The sequence below is a fragment of the Accipiter gentilis genome, chromosome 10, assembly GCF_929443795.1.
Source record: "Accipiter gentilis chromosome 10, bAccGen1.1, whole genome shotgun sequence".
In the NCBI taxonomy this organism is placed as follows: domain Eukaryota; kingdom Metazoa; phylum Chordata; class Aves; order Accipitriformes; family Accipitridae; genus Astur; species Astur gentilis.
In genome coordinates this window covers 5,168,288-5,189,827 of record NC_064889.1, presented here as the reverse complement: position 1 = coordinate 5,189,827, position 21,540 = coordinate 5,168,288, and the positions used below count along the sequence as shown (strand labels likewise).

General features: G+C 38.8%; 1 protein-coding gene across 4 annotated transcripts in view; it reads left to right on the top strand.

Moving 5' to 3' along the window:
* Positions 1–21,540, top strand: part of TMEM266 (transmembrane protein 266) — a 90,956-nt gene that overhangs the window by 40,079 nt on the left and 29,337 nt on the right. For all 4 annotated transcript variants that reach the window (XM_049811473.1, XM_049811474.1, XM_049811475.1 and 1 more), the window contains 4 exons: positions 2,544–2,698; positions 8,287–8,360; positions 18,472–18,528; positions 20,310–20,448. In XM_049811473.1, the coding sequence (XP_049667430.1) occupies positions 2,544–2,698; positions 8,287–8,360; positions 18,472–18,528; positions 20,310–20,448 (425 nt within the window). The remainder of the gene's footprint in view (positions 1–2,543; positions 2,699–8,286; positions 8,361–18,471; positions 18,529–20,309; positions 20,449–21,540) is intronic.

Below are 21,540 nucleotides of genomic sequence, written 5' to 3'. Positions count from 1 at the left end.
CACCCAGGAAAGAAACTGCCCAGTGCTCCTTTTAGAGCACAATCTGATTGTTCATGTCAGTGGATTCAGAGGACTTGGAGGAGGTCTGGGAAGTGGTCTACCAGGCAGTGATGTGAAGGTGCCAATCACTGTCCATTCACAGGACAAATGTTGAACAAATGCACCTTGGTGTAATAAATTAAGATATGAAACTGAAGGTGGGTTTTCAGTGCTTAAATTTCAAAACACTTTTGTGTCTTTGAAAAATCAATTTGTATATTCTATGAGTGATATCTGTAAACATGCAGGTGATCTGCACTTGACCTCCTAAGTTGATTGCTTTTCCAATTGTAAATTGATAGTTTCATTGAGAAGCTTTTTGGAATCAGTGGAACATTAGTACTGTACAGACAGAATAACTCCACGTTCTTTAGCATTCTATAAGTAATGATTAGCTTGAGTAATGATTGTCATGGCTATATGTAATGTGTGCTATCATAGTTGATTTATTCTTACTGGTACATTTGGTATATTTGAAAATCTCAACTATGTAGAGCTTTTAAAGGAATGTACTTAGGCCCTCTACTGATCATTCTGAGAACAGGAAAGAGGAAAATCTGCCCTCCAATATTAAAATGCTGGCAAAACGGGTCTTTTTGGAAAAGGGAAGATAAATGTAGGAAGAGAATAGAACTAAAAACTGTTCTACTTAAATAGAGTCATTACCTAGCATAATTTTTAGAAAGAGGTGAAAAAAAAAACCCCCAAACAAAACACAAAATAACAGCTGCAGTAAAGACAAGTTATCCTGTTTTGAGATGATGTAAAATAAAAACCATTGAAAGATCAAGTCTGCAAAAAGGTCCTGTCCCAATGCCATTTTTCCCTTGTGTTTTACACCCTTTTGAAATCTAGTGCATTCTGTATTCAGGCTAGAACCGTAACAAAGTTAAAGTAAGGGCAAGTTCCTGACAGTAACACTTGTCAAATCTTCTCTGAAGTTTTAAGAGTCAGTTGAGGAGGTCTTTTACAGTCAGGTAATCAAGCAATCTGAGTACAAGTATTTAGTTGATATGCTTAATTCTGAGAAGTTGCTTGAAAGTGTCAAGTCTCTGAACGCTGCTTAGCATCACTTTCTCCCTCGTTTTTGAGTGTGGGTATTGCAAGGAATGTTTTGTGATGTTTTTCCAAGTGTTTGATTAGAACATGAGTTATTGAGTCTAGACCTGTTTATTTGGAACTAATCAGTATCATATCTTCTTGATTTCTGTGTATTGGTATTTTAAGTTCAGACAGTGTGGTTACTGCACCACACTTCTGTATGCTTGCAGCTTCTTAAACCCTAGTTAATAAATCATGCTAGCTCTTTATTAGCTAATGTGTAGTTACAGTGCTTTGAAAATACAAAGTGTCAGGCAAGCATCAGAACTTTCAGAGGTGGGCCAGAATAAGAATATTACAAAACACTGTGATGAGGAATGATACAATATTGTATCAAAGTGAAACTAGGGGGGGGATTTTAGGAGAAAAAAAAAGTATCAGGATGGGCTTTATGCTTGTGAAGTCCATGCTACTGTTATTCCTATTACAAGTATTTTCAAAAGAAAACAATTAATCTTTTAACAACACACTTGAAAACATGTATCTGCATTAGCACAATACTAGTGCAACATTTACTGATACATCAACTTCCTCTGAGAGTTCTGCAACTTGTAGCTTCCTCACAGCTCTCTTCATTTTGCCTAAACCTTCTTTTTCCTCCAAAACAAGGTGACCTCATCTAAACTAGGTTTGCGAGCAGTCCCTGGCACATGCTGTCCCCAAAACTGTGCTACCCCAAACCCTGGGAAAGTCCTTTTTGGCCTGGTCGACAAGCAGATTGGTGAGAGTTAGACAAATAGACAAGCTAGACAGCCTTGGCCAGTGGCTGGACACTTTGCCAGGTTGTGTATACTTGCTAGTATAGGTGTAGCTGTGGAGTCACTGAGCTTATTCTTTGGTGTTTTCCAGATTCCTATTGTTCTTTTCCATGATGTCATGGACTGATAGTTGCAAACAAAATTTGGCAGCTCTTGTCTGATTTGTCTCATACTAGAACAGGGATAAAGGTGCACAACCATAGAATTGAACAGCAGAGAAATTCTTAAAAACCATCATTAGCTTCTAACCTAATAGCAGAGTCCTTTTATGCCTTGGTACTCATAGATAAGTGAATGCAGCATGTATGTCAAAGTAAAAACACATGAAAGATAGTAAGACAGGAAGAAAGTAGAAAAGCATGTGTGATAATTAGGGTTGCATTAGTGCATTAGAAGGCACTTGAACACCAGTACGTTCCAGAGGGTTGGAGAGACACACAAGATCCCCAGGGTGAAGTTTTTTGTGAAGTCTTTTTCTTGGTAAAGAAACCAATAAAAGTGAGTTTTGCAAAGTCTTTGTACATTATTGAGTGTATTCATTACAGCAGAACTTGTAATTTTGAGTTCACAGCTTTTTAGCTCTTTTCCTTTTTCACTACTTCTTCTTTTCTTTTCTTGTTTTTCCTCTTAATTTTATTTCCTTAGATCTAACTGGCTAAAACCGTGCTGTGGGAGACGAGCAGCTGTGTGGCAGGTATTTTTGCTCAGTGCAAGTCTCAACAGTTTCCTGGTAGCCTGTGTAGTATTGGTGGTGATTCTTCTGACTCTGGAACTCCTAATAGATATAAAGCTTCTCCAGTGTGAGTAGGAGGATTTTTTTTTTTTAATTTTATTTTTTTATTTATTTTTTTTTTTTAATTTTGATGAAATAAAGGCTTAACTTGCTGGGAGGTTTTTGAAGGGGGGAGGATGGTGGGGATTTTCTTTTCCTACCACTTAAATGATTACTAGGCTAGGTAAGAAATGTGTTTTTGTGGAACCCTGGTATAGTGAAGTCAGTCTTTTCCTTATTTTGCTGGCCAAATTCAGTATAGGACAAATTTTTCAAAGGATACAAGCAGAGTGTACATGCAGAGATCAGCACATATTGTCATTAACACTTGAAAAGGTCTGTCCTTTACAGACATGCTGCGTATACACAGAAGAAAGATCATTTGTGCATCATAAATCTCTGATACTTTCCACATGCATGTGGATAGACAGAAATTATGAACTTGCTAGGCTATTTGGTGCTATCTCTATTATTGATTTACTTCTACTGAGGTGAGTAGGAATTAAAATTATGGTTTTCTATCTTGTAATATACTGAAATGATACAGATTTTCATTCTACTTTGCTAATACACTGGGAGTCAAATAGTAGCTTAAATGGAGTTTTGCTTTATCTGAATTCACTCTACACAGGTTCCACAATGGAAATTGTAATGCTGCTGTTTTGCTTCCTAATTCATCTTTTTTTCTTCTATTGCTCTTTTCTTCCATTCCCCCCCCGCCTTTTTTTTTTTTTCTTTTATGATACAAAGCTGACATGAACACAAATACTAGCTATGTTTTTCTCTATGCTAAATGTTGAAGAGCACAACCTCTAGTATCTCCATACAATCTCAAATATGTTGAAATGACAGTGATGGGGTTCAATCCCATAAATGCAAGAATACATAGCATGAAAGAGCCATGGTCTGGTACCTTCTATGGCAACTTTAAACTGAACAAACAAACTTTTTATTCTGCTGAAGTCCTTTTATTTTTGTGATTTCTCAATTGATACTAGTGCAGTTAGATTTCACTGTAAAGGTTTAGGTATTGCAATTGTATTAAGATTACTTTAGGGGACTTTATTGATAATTGCAGCCATTTTATAAATCCTATAAGATGAATAAATGACTAAGCTGTCTCTCCACGCTTGTGCGCACCATATACACCCCTGTCCATACTGCACACACTGTTCTGAGCATGGCCGCTCCGTTACACTTGTTATTTTCTGTAGTCTCTGGTGACTTACCATTTTGGATGAGGAAGCCCAGGATTTGGACAAGTCTGCTGCTTTCAAAAAAAAAAAAAAGTCAGGAATGATAATTACGGGTGTAAGTCCTTAAAAATTGAATGAGGAATAAGCTTTCAACAACATTCATTGAGGTGCCATATCTTTCTGTTTATGTGGAGAATTGTCATTTTCTGTAGAGCCAAAGAGTTTAAAAACTGTTTCTGTTGATTTCTCTTAGATTTTTACCACAATTTTGGAGGCTGTTCTCTGGAAGCACCTGCTTTCTTACCACTTATTTTCTGAAGACTCTTCTAAAGAAGGCTTTGTTTTAGGGATCATTCCTCCTCTATGTGTCTAGTGCATGTAGCTCTGCAGCTTACACCTTGTGCGTGACCTATAGGTGTTTATTTCAGAGGCTGCCCCTGCCCCTATGGATTTTCTCAGCACCTGAGAAAGGACCCATTCCACTCTGTGTTGCTATGTTGCATTTTAACTAATGAATCGACCCATCAAGCTGCTTGCCTTTGTTAAGCTGAATACCTTCTATTTTTTATTTTTTTTTCTATCAGATAAAAGCTATCTTGGTGGGGCTGATACAAGTATTGCAAGTTGCGTCATATGAAGAATGTGTGTCACTTACATTAAGGTTTTAAAAAGCCATTAGGCCTTTTTTTTTTTTTTTTTTTTCAAAAATGTAATTACAGTTTTACAGGATTCCTTACGCTATATGAAATCAACCAATGCATTAGGATATGTTATTGGCACATCACTGCCGATACTCGATATTGTTCATAATAACAACTGCTAACTGATGTTATAGACTATAATTACTTAGGAAGCCTCCTTTTTTTTTTTTTTTTTTTTGAACTGGTGTTTTCTTTGGCTGTGACATCTTGTGAGCATCATTTTCCTCTCATACTTTTAGTGCAGCCTTTGGTTGCACTGTGCAGTTTTCATACACAAAACTGTCAGTGTCAGTGATGGAGACCATGTTTGCAAATGTGTAGGTCACACACATGAAAAGGACAGAGACCTTTTAGTGTATTTTAGCATAAAGCATTCATGCTGGAATTAGAAACCCCAGAAAGCAGAGGACATATAATAGGTATTTTATTCTATGTCTCTGTCCTGTAATCAGCTTTTTTAGTCTTATCTTCAAAGCTCTTCACATGCATTAACAAAATAACATCTTAATACCTTGTGATGTTTTGCAAATGCAGAAATAGATGTATATTAAGTCACTTGTACCTCATTTCAAAAAGAGGGTCATGTCAGGTTCCAACCCCCACTCCTTAGAAATATAGACCATACTGTCCCTTCCTCGTCCTCTGTAGTTTTGGGGGAAAGCAACTCAGCAAATGATCTTAGTATTGCTCTTCTTCTGCAATCAACTACAGCAGGTATGTCTGTAAAAGGCATCAGGCCTTCCTGAAAACTGTGAGGCTGAAAAGCTTGGCTCCTGTCCATTTGGTTGCTGGACTGGGGCCCTGTCTGCATACATGCATAGCTGTGCAAAGAAAATGGACATTGCGGTGCAGCAGTGCCTGAGTAAGAACGGGTTCAGGGCTTGCCCAAGCCATGCAGTGAGCTGCATGTCTGTTGTCTTTTCCTTGCAGAAGCAGTATAGTTTGTATCTGCCAGGAAATCATCATCAAGAATGACATCCACAGAAAGCAAGTGCTGGTAGTACAAGCTTCTGTAATGGCCTCTCAGGGTTTGTCAGGATGTATTCTTCATCCCTCCCCTCCTGGATGTACATTTTGAGGAGATATGAAAGTGAGGGAAAGGGGGAAGAGGAAGACTGAGGTTGGCTGTACTCCACATTTTGTACTGAACCATCATCTTCATGACTAAAAAGCATCTGTATTTGCATTCACTTCTCCCCCATAGCACCAGACAAGCAAATGTGAAATAAAGCAGAACTTTTTGGCTTTTAGCTACAATTTGGGGGAAAAAAGGCTTGCAAGCCTAAAAAATGTGAAATTCTGTTCCAGATAAAAGAAGCAGCTGAATAACTTAGGTGCTTTGCCTCAGACTGAATCCCAGTGATGTAACCAAACCACCACAGAGCAGGAATGAGCACCTCTTGGAGAAGACCCTACTCCTATTTTTATTTTTAGGTTTTCACTGTATTTTTTTTAAAGGGAGTGTTTTGGCAAATATCCAGATTCAGTCTATGGACTGGTGATTCAGCTCTTGTACAAAAGCTTGCTGTTTGGAAGGCTTTTTTCAAATTTACTGTTTTACCGGCAATTTAATTGCACGCTGTCTGGCAGTGTGTCCAGCACTCTGCTACAGTTAGTGCAGCATCAGAAATTAATATTCTTTCCAAATTCGTGGTTGCTATATCTTTTTTGTCCACTAAGGGGCAGCTGCAGCCTTGTCTGTCGATCGACAGCTGTTTGAAAAATAGCTTATAAATGGTTTCTATTCCTTGTTCTTTATGGCACCCTATAGAGGCAGTGTCTTGGGAAAGTTAAATATATTATACTTTGCCCATTTGTTTCATCTTTAAGTAGTTCCTCTGCTGCACCACAGCAAAACCTCTCTCATGAATCCCCAGATAAGCCTCAGCTGTGAGAGTTCCAGTGGCAGCTCATACTAACAGTTTTCTTTGTAGCCTGATTTCTTCCTACATCCCTTCCCTCCCCTCCCCTTCCCATTTCAATCAGTTTTAATTTTAAAATAAGATGGTTTATTTAGTGCATGCCCTATATGTTCTTGGGACTTAGTTAATTCTGCCACAGTGTTGCGCATCTATGCACACAGTCATCCATTGCCTTAAACTTTGCTGTTACACAGTAATTCTTTGAAACTGCAAGACCACACAGACTATTTTAATCTGTCTGCTGTGGGGATGGTAGATTCAAAGATACCCTGAAGTAAAGAGAGAATTTTTTCTACTCTGAAGTTCAGAATAAGGAAATGAAGAGGAGTTGCCAGCAGTTCAGATGCTGGACCCTTTCAGCTTTCTTTGTTTTGTCACCAATGAAAGGAACTTTGATCACAGAGTTTCAGTTGAGTTTACTTACTAAGGAATCCTCCAGATTTCAGGAGATTCATTTAAGCCCATAATGGTAACCCATATCATAGAGCTTCTTGTGTAGTCTTGCAGCAAGCTCATTTGTCTGAGATTATTTCATTTTACTTAAAGCAAAATAAGTTGAATCAAATGAAAGCCTGATTTAATGCCAGTGAGTGTCCATGCAAGGCTTTAGTACTCTGTAAAATCATACTTCTAATGAATTCAGATAAGTTTTCCTGAGTGTTCCTGCCAGTCAATTCCTGAAAGGACTTTTGTTCAAAGTCATTCCACTTTGAAAGTGGAATAACTGGCTCAACAACCTACATGGGAAGTTAGTGTGTAGAATCCATAGTTTCATAAATTACCATTTTAACTTACCCTTTGTAGACTTCTTTTCATGGAGGAGTTTGAAGTGAACATAAGTGATTTTAATTGTCACTGTCTTTATGAAAAAGAGCGCTTACAAAAGAAAATTGTGTGTCTTTACCAATTACTTAAACTGGAATTTTATTTCATTTACTGTAACTTTCTTGAGTGTTCTCCTAGGAACTTGCTTAAAGACAAAGCTGTCCATATCATAGCCATGTATCCTGAAATAGATTATATAAAAATAGTCGCATTATGTTTGTTGTACAAATTAGAATTGCTGGTATTTCATGAACTCCTTAAAATTAATACATTAAGATTTTATCTTATTAACGATTAGCAATGACATTGGTTCTTTCTATTGCTTCTCTCACTATGGTTTTCCTAGAGTCAAACTTGACTCTCAGAGGAATGAGATCCTGAGCCAGTTGTGGCTGTTCATGCCACATCCGGAGAGCTGTACAAAAGTCTACCTACCTGGGTTATTTATTTAGATGACAGAAATGTATTTTGAAGCCTAGTTTGAGCACTAGTTCTTAAGCACCCATTCCAGAAAATTACTGATCTTCTGAGCTGAATTGTCAAAGTCTGAATACAAGGAATAACGTGGGGATAGAAGAGCATTCTGTTTCCTTACAGAATTCTAAGTCTGGATTTTTAGGTATAGAGAATTTAGTCACACATCTTGTACTAAAGCTGTGCACGGAGAACATGGAGCAGTGACAGAGCATCAAAGATATAAATATATATGTCATTGCTTACCAGCTTTTTATGTGTAAAAGCTCCAATGAACAGCTGCTGTGGCTGCTAATATGCTGGCCTGAATTAGGGTGAGCAGCTGACAGGGCTGGAGTTCCATGTCCCATTACATCCCATCCTCTTTCTGGTACTTCCATTACAAAATTTAAGAAAGCAAGCTTTACCCATATGTAAGTTGTAGCAGTACTAATGATATTAAACGTAAGTTGCATTCTACTACTATAATGATGCTTCATTGTATTGTGTTAATTGCAGTTTCAAGTGCTTCACAGTTTGCAGGAATAATTCACTGGATCAGCCTAGTCATCCTGTCTGTTTTCTTTTCAGAGGTATGTATAATCAAAGTCTTTCAGCACATACAGAACTGCAAAGTATTTTTATGCTGTCACTGGAATTAGCAAGAGTTTAACAGTAACTTGATTGTGAATAAACGTAGCACAGTGAACTTTAAGAAAAAAAAAAAAATTAACAGTTCCTGCTCCTACTCAGCAAACTAAAAAATTGTGTTTAGTTTAGTGCTGTTTGTCAGTTGTCTAGGATTGGCAAGGAAATATGGAAGATACTGTCTTACAAATTATAACTGGAAAACTACAAAAACAAATAATCATCTCCAGATCACTACAGGCACAGGACAGGACTAGTTTCATCCATGTGTTCTCACAGAAATTTTATCAGTGTTACTGGGTATAAGGTATAGGAATAAGATATATTCCTCAGGAATAAAGATCCACAGGTTTTTGGTTGGTTTTTTTTTTTACAAAAAGATTTGGTTTAAGAATGGAATTATCTCCTCTCACAATTTATGTAGGTAGTTTAGATGTTCTAGGTGGCTGCATGTAGACACAGTAAGAGAATGAAACAAATGGTGAATTTCTTTGCAAAAATTTGTATGAATGTATGCATTGGAAGAGGCTGTAGTCATGGTATAACAAATGACCAAAGTGGGATAATCTGTTGTAGTTTTCAACTTTATTCCAAAAAGAAGTCATTGGCATTGAGACATTTAGACTACTCCTGAAATATCCAAAAATATTTTTAAGGCTATTTTTTCAGGTCATAATGTGTTGTCACAAAAAAAATATTTTATGTTTGTTAACTTGGAAGACTGCTTGGATTTAAATATTTAAAAGGGTTTGTTTGTAGTTCCATAGGAGAAAATATCATCATCCAAACAGATGTTAAAGTCTTCACTCTGTGGTAAATTTAAGTGTAGGTTACAAAATAAAAATCAAAAAACAAGGAGCCGTGATATCTGTAAATGATTTGATAGATCACTTGTGTTGAATTCATACTCACCATATTATACTACCACTTATTTTCATGGTTCTATTAATATATAATATTAATATATATCACTTTGTATTTCTACTTTGTATTTCTACTCATAACAGGTATTTTCTAGCTTGTGTTGCCAGACCGTCAGTGGGTACTTTCTGAAAGGATTCCTTGATAACAGGCAGGGGTCTCAAGACTGCTTTGCATCCTAGCCTTCTGGTGCTGCAGTTACACAAATAGATATAATTACTGTCTTCACCTTTTGACGGTGATTGTGGGTTGTAGGATACATGTAAAGTGACCAAAAAAAAGGATCTTTAAGCAATTAAAAAATTTTGCAGAGCCTTCCCTTTGTGAATTGCACATCCTAATTCTCGAAGACTCGGGTTTGCTAGATGGAGTACATTCCCAGTAAAGAAGTACTTTCCCCTCTCCCCCAGAATCTTTCTTCAGTGGGGATTAACACCCTGGAGCTGCCTGTAATCCTGAGCATCCCAACTGGATCACCTTGTAACTCTGCTGCTAGCAGCATGGCTGCACATGCACGCTCACCTGATCTTCGTCGCTTTCTGGAGCTTGTTCCACAAAAAAGTTTTCCTGTGGTCCCCTCAACTTCCTTTCTGCTGGGGTGTAGTCTGAAGTTCTGTTTTCATTCATTTGTACCACCAACCACTCTTCTCAAATCCTGAATGCAGTGCCTTGCTCCTGTATTGCTTCCATAGTTCAGTTCATACACTGGCAGTTTTTGGTTGGTTGGTTGTGGCAGTGCAGACAGATCCTCAAGGCCAGTACTCATCTGTCTCAAGGAAGAAATTAGTTGTTTCAGTTCTTCTGACACAGAGTACCCACAGAAGTGGATGAACTGGTTCATAAGTGTTTTGCAGGAAAACAATAAAAAAAATACTTCACAGAGCCTAAACTGGTTGCCTGACTCACCATCTTAATTTTGGATCTGTGTTGGCTTTTCTCTTTCTCTCTGTATTAGGTATTTGGAACTACTTGTCTTTGTCTACTTGTTGTTCTTATTTTTTATAAACCTCTTACCACTCACTTTATTATCTGTTTCTGTCTTCCAAAGTATCTTCCTTCACTTATTTGATTATGGTTTGAATTTACACCAAAGAAAAATGAGGCCACAAGGCAGCCATGTAAGGTGCACAGAGGAGGGTAGATTTTTTTTTTTATATTGGTTCATTTGGCAGCTCAGAGCCCTTGACTGGGTTAAAGCAACAGAGGTGGCTCCACAGAGCAACTGGATGTGCTTCTAAGACCACAGATCTGGAAGAGAATGAAGGTGTACCTTTCCTACTGGGCTTGCTGGGGTTGGCCTTGTGCCAGGTTGGTTTAATGAGCAGCAGCACATCTGTTTGTGTTGAAATGTGTCTCATCAGAGGAAGAACAGATGGTTTAATTTTTTCTCATCCAAACCAAAACCTGATTTTTCAAGAGGCTATGAAATATTGCAAAAATTGCAGATCACATTTTTTTTTTTTCATCCATCTTAATTTTATTTACTCTTTTGGTGCCTTCAGGGGATTTTTTGCCCTCTGATTCCCAATAACATGAGTCAGCTATCTTTGTTTGGAATTATTTGTTGGGAAGATTGTGTGTTGTAGTGAGATTTTGCAGTCTGTGACTATTCGTGCCAGGATGATTTTCCAGAGATGAGCACATTTAATGAGGTTGCCTGGATGTAACAGGCAACTGCTGAGGATTGATTAGTTTTTCAGTCAGTGCCTTTTTCCTCAAAGCAAGTATTCAGGGTTTCTGGTGTTTAGAAAGGGTTGTTCCCATAGCAAGTACCATGTCCTAAGTTTGGATGTTTATTATTTATTCTGTAGTTTGGTTCCCATTAGTTGTAAGTGTGGATACACAGTTCTTCAGAAAGGCCTCAACTGAGACTTGGAGAACAAATAATATGAAGTTGCAAAAGAGTAGTTAAAAACCAGAAAACTTTCAGCACAAAATCTGAATGTTTTGGAAGAATATGACTGACTAAAAGCTGGTGCTACAGAAGCGTTGCAAGTAATTACAGTCCTATCATGTTGGAGTTAAACAGGCGCTGGTTTTCTGCTTGGTTAAAATGAAGGGGACAAACATGCCAGCAGCTAGCAAATGCCAGCAGAACAGCTGCCAACAAAATTAAGTAGTTAATCTCACAGCATCTTCCTGGTCTCTCTACGCTTGTGTTATAGTTACAAGCCTTAAAGGAATTTATTGCACTCTGTTAATTTTATATTCTCTGTCACTGTCTGTGACTTTTCAACATTAAAATATCCTTATTCAAGTGAAGTGTGCACATCAGCTCTTTTTGCTTTTTTCCAAGTATTTGAACAGGATTTACTAGTGGTGATGATTGTGTATGTTTGTCTCTGTTTACATACATCACTATGATTGTCTGTGCACCAAATGTTACCCAGATGTTAAGACAGAAGAGAAGAGAAAGACACTGGGGGGTGGAAACCCCAGTACCAACAGCAAGGCAAGGCCGGGGTTGCACCCTATCAAGAGGGCAATTTCAGCCTTGGTAATAGTTGGCTGAGAAAAGGAAGATGGGGAATGTCACAGTGTTTTGGTAAGTGGATTGGAGTCTGCTTATATTTTAATAGTCTTATCACATTGCCACAAATATTTGATTCTGTAGCTGTTGTTCAGTTCTGCTTTTCCACTAAGATTGGTGAGACTGTTTGCGTGCAAGAATTGAGTTCTTGATATTAGTTTTTTGCATTGCTCTGTATGTGCTTCAGTCAGCCAAGCACTCAGGCATTCTGCTAGCTTTCAGCACTTGAGTGTTTCCCTGGGAGTAACCAAGTCTTCTGATGTGCTTAAAGTTAGGCAATTGCAGAATTGCAACTTTTTTCCTGTATCTGTGTCGAAGAAATGAGTTCTCAAATTGAGTAGAGTAAGTCTGGGGTCCTAGCTGCAAAAGAATTTGTTTTATTAGCTATGGCTCACAAGTGCATTTTGGATTTTCACTTTTAGGAGGGAAAAAAACCCCAAAGACTTTCTTCATCCTATATGTTAAGAGGAAGTGTTTGCAGTAGTCTGACACTTTACTCCTTGTTAATAGCAGTCCTTGGAAGGAATAAAACCTCCTAAGGAAGACCGTACTATTAGGGTTCTGTTAAAAAGGAAAAACATCCCAACTGACAGGACTATGAGAAAATAATGCCTTTCCCATATACATGTTTCATAACATTCATAATTTTATATTAGACAAATCAGTTATCTTTTATTACGGTTTTTTTTTTGTGAGCTTCAAACAGCTGAGCAGAAAGATAATAATCTTCTACTAATTCTGTATTTCTTCCATAAGCTGAGGCTTCTTTTCTGGATGTTTACTTTCATTCCATGCACACACAACTTTTCTCATGGTACATAAACGCACTGCATTGCTGACTGTGTATGTTTCGATTTTTAAGGGGATTGATTAGGGGTTATCTAGGAATAAAGATATGGATTTTATATACTAATATAATTTATAAAGGTATATTTAAGCTTCCTTCTTTGCTAGTGTGTAAGAAAATTAATACACTGTGAAATTTCTTTTCTAACCACTCTTCTTGCTTCACAAAATAGTAGTTACCAGGGAAAATGGTTTTGTAGACGTCTAGGAATTTAGTCAGGCACCCTCCTGAAATGCCAGTCTGCCCACTTCATTTCCAAGAATATACCTGACTTATATGATGTGCTCTATCAGTGCTTCATCTGTGCTTTCATCTCTTCATAGTGACAGTCCAGCACCTTCTACACGGTGCATTTCAAAGATAAGAATTAGTGCTAGTGTAATCGTGCCCAGGGGGAACTTCTGATGCAGGGTTGCTTAAGACCAGTTTTCTATCCAATCTGCATTTACCTGATGGTAGTATACTGTGTCTCTAGTAAGCCATTTATATTCCTGAAAAGCCCTTTCAAATATAACCAGAGTTGTCAGTTTAGAATTAATTCTTTTTCTCCATATTCTAAGAACAAATATGGGAGAAGATAAGAACAAATAGAACTGCAGTGTTTACGCAAAGGTGCGTATATGATACCATAATAGTATTGGTGGTAGTGAAAAAGAATATACTGCGTTCATGTCTATTAGTGTCACCAAGCTTTTGCAGTTAATTATTTCTATGTGACCACATGTGCTAATCGAGCCACAGCAGTTAACGAGCGCAGTAGACGGGGAATGTTTTGTACTGTGTAGTAGGTGAGGTGAGTAGTTATATGTTTCCTTGCAGAGCCTTGACTGAAGAGAAACCATGTGAGGAGGATGCAAATGCACTGAAAACAGAAGGATGCCTCAGTTCAAAGATGCTAACACATTCCTCTGTGCTCTGGTGGCCTGGGGATAGTGTGTGCTAGAACTGCTAATGCAGTATCTCAGGGCAGGTACACCAGAAGATGGCAAAAGAAGGTTCTTTTAAGCAGTGAATGAGCTAGGGCCTCTGTGGAGTGACCCAAACCAGAGAGGCTATAAATTACAGATTGGGTACAAGGTGTTCTTTCTGGGAAAGATTTCAATAAATATTTGGTCCTACAAGACACATCCAAAAGGCAGAAGCTTGATCTTTGGAGTTTCTGTACAAGCTAGAGGTACAGACGCACTGCAACAGATAGATTAGTTTTGTGGCAGTGGAAGGAAGGGCTCTTTTAAAGACACCCTCTCCATCCCACTCCATCCTGTCTAGCTCTTGTACAATCACTACCCTATCTCGAAATGCAGAGTTGCTTTCCTTTGCTGTTAGCTAAACCTCGTGGGCCAGCTTCACCTCCTGTGCTGCCTCCTTTTGATTTCTTCACACTACAGATCATAGAATCATTTAGGTTGGAAAAGGCCTTCAAGATCATCGAGTCCAACCATTAACCATGCCCACTAAACCAGGTCCTGAAGTACCCTGTCCACTCGCTTTTTGAATATCTCCAGGGACGGTGACTCAACCACTTCCCTGGGCAGCCCATTCCAATGTTTGACAACCCTCTCAGTAAAAATTTTTTCCTAATATCTAACCTAAATCTCCCTTGCTGCAACTTGAGGCCATCTCCTCCCGTCCTATCTCCAGCCACCCGAGAGAAGAGACCAGCACCCACCTCACTACAGCCCCCTTCAGGTAGCTGTAGAAAGCGATAAGGTCTCCCCTCAGCCTCCTCTTTTCTAGACGAATTTGGCACAATGAGTCACTGAGTAGTAAATTGTATATTAACTGTGCAAGCAAAAAAGTATTTAAAATTACCTAATGTACATTGCAGTCGGCTGACAAATGTAGCTAGCTCATGCAGATTGTGGGAATTCACACGGCTGGCTCAGCAAAGGACTTGGCCAGGTTTCCCTACAAAATGAGAGAGAAAACCTGCAGCATCACACATTTCATAAACTTCACTGCGTACAGTTAATGTTGTGCAATCAACTGTGTGTCACCAAGGGACACTGTCAACTTCGAAATTACATTTCTGTCTGAAAAATGGTTTAAAATTTTACTTTAATCTGGTTTTACTCCAACTTAAGTTAACAGAAGTGTTCAGTCACTTACCTTTTATTAGTGCACTGGACAGACTTTTATGTAATAATTTAGCTTTACTCAAAATGAAAAATGTATTTCTGATATAACTAAAAAAATATATATGTTAAGGACTTTCTAATTAAAAGATATGCAGTGAAGAAACATTAAAGCGTTCTTTCTCAAGTACAAAAAACCAAGCTAGCAGTAGCCTTTAACAGAAAAGTACTCACACTGATATTTAACATTTGCTTTCAAATCTGTGTGTCCAAAAATGCAGAATGCCTGTAGTGTAATGCAAAACTATGTGTGTGCATTTGCTACAGTGCTGAAAAATGCCTGCACATCAGTAGGAAGCAGCAGTGCTTCTCCATTTTTTCTCTATTTCTTGTAGATTCTTGTGTCTATATATGGTAGAGTTGCGAGTAACACTTTTATGTTTTGTCTGTGATGAGTGTTACAGTTGCAATTCTCTTCCAATTCATGTGCATTTTTCAGTTTGGTCCATGTACAGTGCATAGGAAGTTTTCTGGATTATTAATTTCTGTTTCTTTTTTCAGATTTTGCTATAGATTCTCATTTTTAAAATTCTGTACAGAGAAAGTACACAAGCAAATGCAATATCTATTTGAAAGATATCTTTGCTTAGGAAAAATAATAAAATGTTGTTTGTAAGTAACACCAATGCTTTGATTTTAGTCGAAGTATTTATTATATTGAACAGTCAGGGAGATTTGCCCAGTGAAGTCCAAATTTGCTTGGTTCAGACTCCTCTGGGTGAGAGTTATGACAGCAGCAGCAGATGTGACCTTGTGCTTTGTACAAAGGGCGAGTAGAGAAAGCTAAACCTAGTTTGGAGTTGCCACTAGGGAAGATTGGCCAGTGAGCAGTAAGCGTATGGCACCTGTGTCTCCAGATGCACGCAGTCTGTGACTCATGCTACTTTCTTGGGGCAGCCGGTTCCCCCCAGGCACCAAGGAAAAGCTGTCTTATGTGGCTTTTGTCACTTCAGTGGTGATGGGAGTTTTTTTGTTAAGAGTGACAATGCTGGTGCATAGCTTTAAGACCTTCCATACAGAACAAATGTTTTTAAAGCTTAAACCTTAGTTGTGCCCAGTTCGTTCTGAAGAGTGTCTCTTGGATGGGGAGCTGTGTTCATTCTGCCCTCACGCTCTCCCTTCCTACAGTGTGTCTGCTCTAGCTGAGAGCAAAGATGCTTGTCATTAAGGCGTTTTTTTGTGAGGAGGAGCCTATGTTCTAGAGGTAGTAGCAACAACCATTACTGCATTAAATGTCTGCCGAGTAGACTTCCAGTCATTGCTGACTTGCGCTGATTCACATCAGCAGACTGAAAATGAAAACATTTGTGCTAGCTTCCAGCCCTTGGAACTGCTCAGACCCATTAATATGACAATAGCACAGTCTGATTTAAACACTGCAGTGAGGAATTAAAAAAGGCAGAAAGGAAAATCCTTTTTTATGTTCCCTCAACGGCCCCATGTTAAATCGTGTTTAGGGTTGTGAGACTGAGTTTCTATTTTCTTTGTGCAGATATGCCTTATTATTTCAGTGGAAATACCTTTGTGCACAGTTGTCCAAAGGAAGAAAGATTTTTACCATCAGTTACTGTAAAGGTGTTAACTGTTCAGCCATCCTTTAGTTAGTTGCTTATTGACCTAGCACTTAATAAATGCTGCCTAAGCATGGAAGAAAATGAGCCAGATTTCTCTATGCTGTCAACAGGGTGGCTGTAGGAAGGGTAGCATCCCAGTCTTTAAAGAAGGTACTGTTTTTCCTCATGCATTTCCCGATGGCTGCCTGCTGTGGAACTTGTTGTGGTGGACCCCAGCTTAACTCGTATAGCTGAACTTACGGGCTCATGAATGACTTGTCCTTAAGCATTTTGTGCAGCTTCTCAATGGGGAGTGAGGGAGGTGCTTGCAGAGGAGCTGGGATGCTTTAGTCTGGAAGTATGCTGCTCAGGGGCTGCGTTTAGGCTGCAGGAGTGCCTTGGTTGTACAGCAGCATGTGACTTACACCTTGCACTTACATCATGCTGGCGAATTTGGAATCACTAAGGGATTTGAGGAGCTACTGATCCGTCTCTTCCTCCACATGCAAACCTCGAGCATACAGGTTAATCAGGAAATTGCTGTGAGCCTTATTCCTTTGTTGTATTTGTAAAATGCTTTGGAAGTAAAATGTTCTTTTTAGGAATACAGATCAGCAGTATTAGCTGGGTTTTGTGTCTACGTAGTCTCATAATTTTTGGTAGAGGAAAAAGTGCACTGCATTTTCTCTTCTGGCTAGTGACTCCCTTTCTCAGCCAGACTTGGCCAATGTTTCACATACGCCATTTCTGAGTAAGCGTCGGCTGGTTCACTTTCCTGCTCGTTGATGGTATGAGGCTGGGCTCTGAAAGCACCATATCTCCCACAGCAATGTCTCCCTCTGCAAAACAGGATTAAGTGTTGTTATCCAGGTTTGGAGTGCCAAGGTAGAGCTCAGCATAGTCATCCCAGGCCAAGTGAGGCAATTGGGCTCACGGGGTTTGGCAAAACCATGCAGAGGAACAGTACTGAAAAATCCAGTGTTGTTCTGCGATTAGTTAGTGCTGCTGCGTTTGGCATAAATTCGGAGTCGGTTGGGATTTAATGTATCTGTATTTGTAATGAAGAGGAGATACATATATTCATCACAGTCACTTGCTTTTTTCTGCACAGTTCTTGGCATGTCACCCCTCACACACAGGCCTGCTGAGCTCTCTGTCATTAGTACTGTTCTTTAGTGGAGAAAGTAGCATTTTGGTCTTCTTTGCAAGACACATAGCTGCAGTTAGCCTCTTCGCGTCTGTAGGGTCTGTCAAAATCTAACCTTGATGTTGCTGTTGGCAGAAAACATCCCTACCAGTTATGCATTTATGTGAATTCAATTTCAATCATTAGCTGGCTGATTGATATTTTTTTTAATTGCATCTTCTCAAAACTGGCTTAAAAATTAGGAAAGATGCCATTGGATTTTTTTAATGGGAATTCACCATTGGTTCATTCTGCGCTCTTTATTCTTCTTTTCTAGCTACCGATGCTACTTACAGCAGTTTTGCTTCATAGAGGAGGATCACAGAGATATTTTTCTCCCTTATCCTATGACTTTCTGGGATTTTATAATAAGACAACAGCCAGAGGGGGAGAATAAGAGCCTCTGCTCTTCAGATTGATGAAATATCAGTATCTTTAGGCATCAAGAGGGGACAGTGCCTCTTCTGTTAGAAAATAGTAAGCACTGGCATATCAAAGATGGCAAGAGAAGAGAATCTTCTCCCATTCCAACTGAGGGGGCCCCACAGTGGATGTTATATAGGCTTGGGTCAGGAGGGTCGGGTGGCTTGGTGATCTAAATCTCACAAGTCTAAAAGCAAAATTTTTGGAGGATGGAAAGGCTGATAAACATTTGAACTTGCTTATGGAAGTTTCACTGAGTCAATATAATGGTTGGAAAGCAATACCTGCTTTTATAGTATAGAAGTGTAGCTATTTCTAGATCCTCATTATTATTCAGAAGAAATGCATAATGGTTAAGTAAGACAAAAAAATGATCCTTTAATTAGATAAAGAACTAAATGTTTATCTAAAATTACAATAACATTCTTTATCTTTTTTTTCCCCCTAATCTATTTTACTAGACTATTTTGAGGATTGTGGTCCTCGGCATATGGGATTACATTGAAAACAAAATAGAGGTAAGCACTCATACTTTTTGTACCATTTTCCAGGCAGACACAGTAAGAATATTAAGAACGGCTTTGGATGGCTTTGTTATAGACCTGATGCAATACAATATCTTTTAACTTGCATAAATATGCACATTTTTCCCATTATATGCATGTATACGTAGCTGTATGTTGCAGTCCCTTTTTCTGAGGGAGACTCAGAAGAGTGCAATATTTGGAAATATTTTATTAAGGGAGGGATTGTGGCATTTTTGCACTTTGTGTCTATTTATTTTGTTGTTAGACCTGTGCTAGTCTTAACTGTTGATACTGTTACCCTGAGATATTGAGCAATATGAGTAAAAATTGTCATGTGACTTGTGTAACCCCATTCCTGTAATCAAGTTGAAATTAGAACTGGTTGAAAAATTGAGTGTAGTTTTCTGATGGAAAATACTGGTTTGGCAACTCCCCCCAATTTTATTGTGAAATAATTTTTAATTAAATTGAATTATGATAAACACTGTAATTTGTAGCACAAATTAAAAATTAGGTAGAATGTGCATACTGTTGCAGAGGCAGATAAGGAAATACATGTGTTATAAGTAACACACAATCACAATCTGAGCAGAAATCTGGAGATCAGGAAAATGAAAAGCTCTTTTTTGATACTGTCTGATAAACTAATACTGCACAGGAAGCACCAGAAAAAAATCTGGGCTTTCTCAGAGCTTAAGTGAGTCTAAAGGCTTGCAATAAAGTTGCAAACCTTTTAACTTGCTTTGTTAAAAACACTGAAGTGAAACTTAAATTATTGATTCAGAGATCCTTATTATGCAGGCTAAATGCAGCAGTTTCTGATAATTCATTTTGGTAATTTGGAATGGAGTGATATTGTTCACTGCCCATCAAAGGGTGGCAGTAAGAACTGTTTCTTTTCAGTACACTGAATTGTTATGCACAATTCTGAATGTATAGTGCTTATAAAAACTATGTCCTGGCTTCTTATGCAAACCATTAATCAATGATCTTTGGCAGCTGGGAAAGGTCTCAGTAGGAATGAGAACGTGGTATTCTGTTCTACCCTGCTAGGCGAGTGTAGGACAGACACAACACTATTGCCAGTTTGCTCTGAAATGTATTTACTCATGCATTTCTGTGTAATACTTTGCACAATTGCCTTTTCTGATCTAATCCCAATGCAACCAATGTCATACAAATCATTCTGAATAGTCCCAGTTGTCAAAATCCTTGAAAACCTAGCTGCCCAATAAAGGTGAGAGCAGGGAGTCTTTCTGTCTTGATGCACAGCCGTTCCCACACACGTTGTGTAGTCAGGACGTGGCCAAGAGCCATCAAGTCTCTTTGCTCCATCTTTTTCTACTTGTCTTCTTGATCTCTTCATTTAGACAGCAAGATCTATGGGCAGGGACTGTATCCTTTTTTGGGATGACATTATGCCAAGTAACAGGTAATAAATACCAATGATAATAAAACTCTTTGGCTGTAATAGCATTTAGGCTATCACTTCTGCTTGGGGATTTTGGCCAGTATTTCCAAATACCTTTCTCTCTCACTGCCCTCCCACCACAGTTTATCTCTCTTCACCTCATAAAATGCACTAAGGAATTCTGTTGTGCTACCTAAAAAGGATGCAGCCTTTCTGTGGCTTGGCCACCTCTCATATCCCTTTAAAAAATGTACCATAATTACATTTCTTTTGGGCAAAGTGGGAGCCTTTCAAGACCCCAAGCAGGAATGGCAGGGTTATGATCTTTAGGAAGGGTTTGAAAAAACTGATTTCTCTCTAGGTGTTTGATGGTGCTGTCATAATCTTGTCCTTGGCACCAATGGTGGCCTCAACAGTGGCTAATGGCCCCAGCAGCCCATGGGATGCTATCAGCCTTATTATCACACTACGAATATGGAGAGTGAAGAGGATCATTGACGGTGAGTGGTGATTTAATTTGTGACTCCAAGAATTACCTGGCAGGCTGGGAAAAAAAGAGATTTTAAAAATACGAAAAGATTGCTTGCCACCACTGTTTCTATCATTCTCCTTCTTACATTTTAGAAGTACTGAACAGAAGAGTGTTATGACTCCCATGGAGGAGAGTAGGTCTCAAGTTCATGACTGAATCTCCTGTTCCCTAGGAGCCTTTATAATTGATTGTTTTTCTTTAGGCACCTTCACAACCCCTATCCTGTAAAGTAAATGCCCTGACCTGCTTTCTGTCTCTTGCCACCAGATGTCATTCCTGATTCTGCAAAATAATTGCTTCCAATCTGTTTTTCTGATATCTGCTACACCCTCCCCATTTCCATACAGCTAGCTCTGTCTTGGGGCTTTCGTTTCCAAGTTCTTGTCTGTGATACAATTTTTATGTCAGATTCCAGCAGCATTTTCTTACCATGGGGGTTCCATGCTGAAGGTGCTCTCTGCGATGCTGGTGTGCTGTACAGCATAATAATGAAGCGTGTATTGGTATTGTTTTGCACAAGTCAAGGCTGCAGAGGGCAGAACTGGTAACTGTGCCTGGAAGCGACGACTTCAGCGTAGGCAGTTCAGGTTACAGGGAAAAGAGGTGGAAAAGGAATAAATGAAGGGTCGCTTTGCTCATGTGTGAAAGATCAGAGTCAAGTTGTTATTTTGGATTTAGATGCCCAGGAAACTCTGTATTCAGAGTTGAGGAAAGGTCGTAGCCCTCTGACTGAAGTGTACAAGAAAAGTTCAGGATCTTGTGTAGCTTCAGAAAACATCAAGAATTGCAGTATGTGTTGAACAGCTTTGCTGATCAGTCTGAGTTTGCCATAGTTATGACAGGAGCAAAATTTCCAGAGGCATTCAGAAGACCTATTGAAAACTAGGCTGTAGCTTGAAAAGCAATAGAAGAGAAATGCCTTTTTGTTTTTTAAAATATCCTTCTTAGTCTGCTACTTCCATTAAGGACTTAATTCCTAGACTTTGTGGTAAGAAATAAATGCTTAGAGCTCTGGAATAGCTTTTCTCCTAAGGGAACCATGTTGTTCAGGTTTAGAGGG